General features: G+C 41.3%; 1 protein-coding gene across 4 annotated transcripts in view; it reads left to right on the plus strand.

Annotated features, from left to right (window-relative positions):
• Nucleotides 1–6,200, plus strand: part of Ctdp1 (CTD phosphatase subunit 1) — a 97,399-nt gene extending 91,199 nt beyond the window's left edge. For 2 of the 4 annotated variants that reach the window (XM_023700066.1, XM_004640214.2), the window contains one exon: nucleotides 5,345–6,200. In XM_023700066.1, the coding sequence (XP_023555834.1) occupies nucleotides 5,345–5,486 (142 nt within the window). In that variant the 3' untranslated portion in view covers nucleotides 5,487–6,200. The remainder of the gene's footprint in view (nucleotides 1–5,344) is intronic. The other 2 variants (XM_023700067.1, XM_023700068.1) reach the window with 2 other exon arrangements.
• The last annotated feature ends 1,625 nt before the right edge of the window (nucleotides 6,201–7,825 follow it).

Consider the following 7,825-nt stretch of genomic DNA (forward strand, 5'->3'; position numbering starts at 1 on the left):
TTTTGAAATTTAATTTTGAATTAATGTTTAATTTTCTGAATATTGTTTATTTTTAATTTTTGTTTTATGATTTATACTGTTTTTTTGACCTGCAATCTGCTTACAAGACATGGTATGATATTTTCTCCTCCTATTAGAAACTAAAAAGTATATTTGCATTGATTTCATATTTGTTCTTCCTTGTCTTTTATACACACACACACACACCCCACAAAAAAAAAAAATGTATATAACCTGATGTAAGATTGATACTATTTTCTGGAAATCTTTAATGACCTTTTAAATGGGTTCATCTAATATAATTATATTTTACATAGTCCTGCATAACTACCATTTTGAAAGCTCTTTATTGTTTATCCAGGACCATAGAGCTACTTCTGTTGCTTTCTGGATTATAGTCTTTGTTATTTTCTATATACTACATCTGGAGGTATAAGAATATTTCAAGTTTGTATAACTGCAAAATATTTTACCTTTAGTTCTCAGTATGTTTTCTAAGTATAAAATTCAGTGAAGACAGATCTTTTTTATTTTCAGTACTTTGAATAAATAAGTCTAGTTTCTTACCCACTTGCTTTTTTTTCTAATGCAGAATAAGATGCTATTTAATTTTGTTCTTCCATAGCTAATATTTTTTCTATGTATATGCTTTAATGATTTTTGTCTTTACAGTTAGTTTTGAACAATTTCAGTTTTGTGTATTTTGATATGATTTTATTCATATTTCTTGTACAAAAGGTTCATTTTTCTTGGAACTGTGGTGCTATAATTTTAACTAAATTCAGAAATTTTAAATCTTTAAATATTTATTGCCTGCCCCCTTCTACTTTGAGAATTCTAATTATGTAAATATAAGTTTCATGATTTTGGCAGAGAGAGAACTATTATATGACCTATAAACTCTTTCTTCATGTTTATTTTAGAAAATTTTTATTATATCCATTTAAGTTTGTAAATAATTTTTTACAATGTGCAGTCTATTATTAATCTCATGTTATATATTCATTTCAGAAATAGTTTTCTAAAATTCACTCTGTCTGCATCTTTCACATTTCAGTATTTGCAATTTTTAATTTGCTATATAATTATTATTGACTTTCAATAAAGTTAATAATAAGAAAAAAAGTTAAAGGGGGAAGGCTTCGTTAGCTCACAGCTTATAGAGATATCAGTCTAGCTGATGGCTCCAGGGAAGTGGCACACAGCAGTGGCATTGTGGAAGAAAACAGCTTGTGGTTTCCAGAAGGTAGCAGAAAATTTTTAATTAGTAAAAGCAAGCATACTATACTTTAATATGATTAACATTGTTTTCCCTAGAGTGAAGTCTTTGCTTTATAGCTTGTGGTACCCACAAGATAGCAGAAAATTTTTTATTATTAAAAGCAATCTTACTATATTTTAATATGATTAACATTTACCAGGAGTGAAGTCTTTGCTTTATTCTAAGTCAAGCTCTTCCTATACCTTATTATAGCCTTTAAAACCAAGAAGAGTTGAGGCTAGAGGTGATTTCTATATCAGAAGCTGCCTGGACCTGCCATACTGTCTGTTCCTTCTCTTTGTGGAACTGTGGTCTCCATCTGTCTCTGTCTCCAGGGTCCTGCAAATCCTAGACACTGCTTGTGCTCTGCTTCTCTTTATTTGCTTGGAGTTAGGCCCATTAAGCTCACATCTCTGACACATTCTCATGCAAACCTTTCTTGTCTGTATTTCAATAAAAAATCACTTATTTCTAAAGTGCATAAGAGTCTTTGCTCTGAACATGCACTTTTCCATGTGTGCACCTGACATGTACTTGTAGGATCCAGATTCAGCATTCTGGTTGCCTGCAAGACTGCCATCTCCTTGGTGATCTGGTGGGAGTAGTGATGGCCACCTAATCTGTTCCTCATGAAAATGAAAAGAAGCAGCACCAGCACACCTGGGCTCACATATGGTACTGGTACCAGCACTCTTCAGCAAGCTGGTCCTGATTCAGGGCTGCCTGAGTAAAGCCAGCACACAGCCAGCAGGATGGGCTACAGTGTATCTCAGGCATCCACCACTGCATCTGTTTTCCAGAGTGATTTAGTCACTGGCATTGTCATCCAAATGAGATACCTGCTTTAAAAAAAAAAATCTTATAAAGGTCTATAACTTCTAATTTTTTTATATAATTTTCTTTCAGCTTTGTTTTCTACTAAGCAATGTTACAAATTTGTTTCTCTTTCTAAACCATATACTTTCCAAACAACCCTTAACTACTGGTTTCAAAACTCAAATTGATCTTCAAAACCATTGATTAGTGAGACCAGAAAAACAGTGCTTGTTGCATTTAAACTATTTGTATTAAAGACAAATGCTAGACAAAATCTAGTCTCCACACTAAAGCTAGGTCATGTTGTCGACCCTGGGGAGGAAGTAAGAATTTCTAGAATCTTAGCTAAATTTGCTGCTTGTTGGTGAATAGTTGATAGCACCCTAGAGCAGGAAAGAGCAAGTATGTAGACTAGCATGCTGTGTGCAGAACAGAGGTCATGTGTAGGCCAGGTGCCCTGCACTAGTGAGGTCACAATGTATCCTGAGCAGCCACACCAGAGTCTCTGTACCTTTGACCTTCAAAAACAAACCTCCCCCCAGGATGACAGCCCAGAGCAGACAAGTGCAAGGTTCCAGAACAGTGGTAGCCACTGTGCCTTGTGCAGCACTGCTCCTAAAGGCTGCCTTGCTTTTGCAAAACCTTCTTGTGGAGATAAAGTCAGAGGCACAGTATCTGCAGGGGCCAGTGATCCATCCTTGCTGAGGTACCCTGTCCCTGCCAAAGTGTACTGGGAACAGTCTTTCCATTGCTTAGTGCATGTGCTCTGTGAACATGGTACTGAGTTTGTCATGGTTTCCATCAAGAGTCCCTGTGCTCAGGAACCCTGTCTATACCTCTTTTTAGTAGCAGGAGGGGAGATTAAATTCTGCTTTCACCATTTCCTCATGCGTTTTTGTAATCTTAATTTTCAGATTCTAATAAGAGGAATTCTAATTTCCACATTAATTGTGACTCAGCCCTTCGTTTTGCATAACAAAACTAAAACATAACTTTTCCTTAGTTAACAATATTATTCACTGTAGTTGCCATAAAAATGGCATATTCATTTAGAATTTAGGCTGATAGAATGCATAATTTCTTTCTAGGTGATCTCATTGGGCAGGCTATAAGCCCAGCAGGTGAGGCCTGGAGGTTGGGGAGTTACACTTACTCTCTTCCAGTTTCCCTTGAGTTTGCTGTTCAAAGAGCTGTTGTGTTTGTCCACATTGGGGTCACTGTAGTATGAGTACTCAGGTGCTCAGAACAAACTTGCCATCCTGACCAATTCTGGGTGTACGTTTCCTTTGTGTATGTCAACAGGGTGGTCTTGTCTGCTGCTGGTTCCATCCCATCTTTTTATCAGATTACATTTGTCTTACAATTAGAAAAACCATTTCCTAATGTCAAAATTAGTAGTTTCAAATTATTATGCTGTATTTATGTGTTTTAGCTTCTATTGTATATACATGTTACATGCATGTGTATATTATCTATATTTTATGTACATAAGCCAGAAAATGATTTTTAGCAAGTTTGTGTATCATCACTACAGTCACAGCACATTGTCCCTAAGAGAGATGTGCTTCACAGGAATGGAACTTCAGTTCTGGATTGCCCACTACCTCAGTGAAGTAGGCCTGGTGCATCAAGTTGGGCTGCTATGTAGGTTGTTCTTGGGCTTCCTTGACCACTGTGGGGGCAATGGAAAGAGACAGTGGTGTGCCAATCATTAGCTGTCTGGAGTTGCCAGATTTTGGAAATCTGTATGTGTTCTGTTTCTGATCTGTAGGTTCTACTGGATAAGTATTGCAGATGCAGAGCTCAGTTTAAAAATAATAATAATAATAATAATAATAATAATGGTATTTACTGGTTATACAAAGTACTTGTTTGTTCATGTAACTCATTCTAGTGACTGGTTGAGAAAATGAGTTTTTTTGAAACAAGGAACCACCCAGTGGGTACATTTGATTGCCTGAACTGGTTCACATTTGCTGACTTAACAAGACTAAGTTGCACTGGCATTTAGGAGGTACCATGGACATGGTGGCTTTGGGTTAGTTGCTCATATGTGGTTATATGACTAATTTATTTGCTTTTTTTATTTTGTATGCATTTAGTACAGGGGATACAGGGTCTCACTACATAGATCAGACTCATAGTAATCCTCGTTTTCAGCCTCCCAGGCGCTGGGATTACCAGCATGCACCACCATGCCCAGTCTCGGTCCATGCCAGCACGCCCCGCGGGCAAGGCCAGCACAGCATACCAAGGATCGAACCCCAGCCACTGCAATCTGCCTAAGCAGGCACTTAAGTCCGCTGAGCTGTCAGACTCGCCCTTTTTTTATTTATTTATTTTGTCCTTTTGAAACAGAGTATCACTATGCAGTTCAGGCTGGCCTTGAACTTACTTGGTAGCCCAGGCTGACCTCAAATTTGCAGAATTCTTCCTACCTGAGCCTCCTGAGTGCTGGGATTACAGGCTTAGTAATACATGACCTTTTGTTTTGTGCTGATCAAAGTCTGACCACCCATGTCATCAGTGGCAGAGCTGTGAGCTCCACAGATGAAGAACAACCACTGTACCATGACTGGCACTTGGAGCCACTCATAAGTGAGGATGACTCCTTGAGGGACATAGGCAACATGTCCACCACTTAGAATGAAAACCCGCAGTTGTCCACCCTGTTCATCCTGACAGCCGGCCTGGCTCAAGTCAGCAGCTTTGAGGTCCTGCTGAAATACCTCCTCCTGCCTGCAGCCTGAGAGATATGTGTGTGTGTGTGTGTGTGTGTGTGTGTGTGTGTGTGTGTGTGTGTGTCATACATAGTCCTCATCATCCCCCCCCCCAATCTCCTTAGGTCACTGGGTGTTGCTCTCACATTCGCAATTTACTCTTTTGGCCTTTACATTCGTTATGAATGACTACTTGCTTCATAGGCATTTATTATCCACTGAAAAAAATCTCTTAGAGGAAAATGCAGAGCTTCAGGGGCAGTGATACTCCACTGTCCTGGTGCATGGTCAAGGGTTGAGGTGGTTTCCAATAGCACTATTGGACCTCTGCTGTCCCCATACCAGAACCCAACCAGGATGGCAGAAAGAGCCCATGTGACATGGCCAGTGGCTGTACATGTGACCTGGACTCAGGATCATAGTTGTTTCTTGCCCTGAGACCAGAGACCTCTTTGCAAATGCAGATCACAAAACAACATCAGTGAGCTGGTGATTGCTCGCCCTGCTGGCAGTGTTTCACAGCATTTTTGCTTCTCTTTCTCCTCAGAGGCCACAAGAGAAAGCTGAATGATGAGGATGCTGCCAGCGAGTCCAGCAAGGAGTCGAGCAACGAGGACGAGGAAGGCAGCAGCTCTGAGGCAGATGAGATGGCAGCAGCGCTGGAGGCAGAGCTGAATGACTTCATGTGACTTCGGGCCCATCTCACATGCTCTGTGCCAGCCCTTTCTCCACAGACTTGTATTTTCCAGAGCTCCACATGCAGAAACACATTATTTTGCAGAAACAGGTGTTTTTAAGAGGTTTTACTATAGGAAAGTCTACTTTTATAAGTGACAGAGCATTATGAGAATTGTGCTTTGCCAAAGAGCTCAACAGAGCCTTGTGTGTAGTTGAGACTGGATCTTTCTGGTTTCTTGTCACATAGAAAAGGTTTTTTCCTTGGGAAGGGATAGGTCCCTTTAAGTACCACAATATATTACTTAGGGTGAAGACTCTGGGAGAGCCAATAAGACTTAGAGAATGACGTAGCAAGAACCTGGCATCCTGTCATGCTTTTTCACAGCTGAAGCTGAAGAGTTTTGAAGGATTTTAAGTGAAACAGCAGTGTACATGTGTATAGAACAGCAAGATGCTGCAGAAGCCTCCAAGCAACCAGCTGACTCCATGTCCCTTAGAGGACCCATAGGTGACCCGTGCCTCCAGCATGGGTCCCTTCTGAAGACTGGACTGCCAGTAGCCATGTCCTCCAACCATAGAGGTTGTTGGGGGTGGGGGGCTTCCCTTTTCTTGGGTGGCCTTATACTTCTTTGAGACATCTGCTGGAAAGATTTTGTATATCTATTTCATATTTGACCCATAAAACAGATTCTTCTTTCATTTAATAAAAGTCCCTTTTGTACTCTTTCCTCTTGGGTGCAGTGCGGAAGTTAGTGGGCCCCTTTCTCCAGGCTTCTCCACTTGTCCTCTGGGTGCCCTGTTGGGCACGGGAGGACCGTCTCTCAGCCAGTTGCTTGTCAGAATTTGGAGTACAGAAAACACAACACACCAAGGAGCTATTGAAGAGTTAGCAGGGCTTTGGAAGTCTAAACAGAACAGATAGTTGAACTTACCCTCTTAAGCTTCAAGGCTGTTACTATTATGTGAGGGGAATATTCTTAAAGATGGCACCAAAACATTCAGCATACCAAGGGTCATTGTTACTTCTGGTAATTAGTAACAAAAAGTTAATTCTGAGCCACCTGAGGAAATAGGCAGCTCTGATCCTGTGCCTGCCACTGAAGTCATTTGGCTGTGGCTCACAAGACACCCCATGAAAGAACCAGGAACGTGGTGAACTCGCTTTATATTTTGCTCTGGGAACTTGGGCAGACCAGCCTTTGTGGTGGCACCCACCACCTTCTCAGAGCCTGATCCCTGCTAAGCTTTGGACTGGAATAAGAATTGCATAGTCCACTTGTATCCTACAGCCATGGCCAACAACCTGAGCCTCTTATGTGTAGGAGAATCAAAGGTCTGATGCCTCAACCAACTTTAAGTCAGAGTTCAGTAAACCATTTATTGTCATGTGGGTTAATTAACCAAATTAAAAGTGCAATGTAAAGCTGAGGCTCCATGTTACTTGTGCCCTTATCTGCAAGTAACAGAATCATAACACTAACAAGCTTCTCTTCTATTGACTATTTTTTGAGATATGGATAGAGCTCCAGGTATAACTGGATTTAGGTGTGGCCCACATGCTCAGGCATTGAGAGCTGAATCAGCTGCTTGTCTCAAATGATGATCTGGGCAAAGTGCTCATCTGAGCTGTCAACACCAAGAACTGCAGGTCTTGGGCTGTTAGTGGCTGTCTAGAGTCCTTCCCCTGTGGTCTCCACACAGTGCAGCACCTAGCTATCTTGCCCTTGTCACAGGTAGAGGGTCCACCCTTTTAGTCACAGCCTTCTCTGAAGAACTTTGGCTCTGCCCACAGCTTATGACTGAGAAGCAATGGGAGCCATTTCTGTTGGCAAGGTGTGGCGCTCAAGGGACCACAGGCCCAGACCTCAACTCAGAAGGCTCCCATAGCAGACAGGAACTGGAGGTCCCAAATGTGCAGTGCAGGGACTGCAAAGTGTTGGCAGTACAATTTGAAGAGAGGCAGGTTGATCACAGCAACTCCCTAGTTGGGATGACCGTTTCTGTTACAGACAAATGAGCCACAGAGGCAGCCTTGCCACTGGCCTCCGGCAAGGCTCTTAACATAATTAACAGTGACCAGGGGCTGTCTCATGGGTACTGCCCAAAGTGGCCACTGTGACTCATTCTTGATTCCCAATTAAATTTTGCCACAAGAGGGAGAAGTAATTGGGTAGAAAAATTAAAATAAGTTTATTAATAGTTATTTCAAAGAAAGCAATGTTGTTTGCAATTTTATTTACAGAGGTACAAAATGCACAGAAAGCAGGCATGCAGTCTGGGGATGAGGGATTGGACTTACTTCAGCCTCGGTACTGTTGCTGTGCAGAGAACTCAGGCCCTCTGTCTGCAG

Source organism: Octodon degus, unplaced genomic scaffold, assembly GCF_000260255.1.
Source record: "Octodon degus isolate 3935 unplaced genomic scaffold, OctDeg1.0 scaffold00120, whole genome shotgun sequence".
In the NCBI taxonomy this organism is placed as follows: domain Eukaryota; kingdom Metazoa; phylum Chordata; class Mammalia; order Rodentia; family Octodontidae; genus Octodon; species Octodon degus.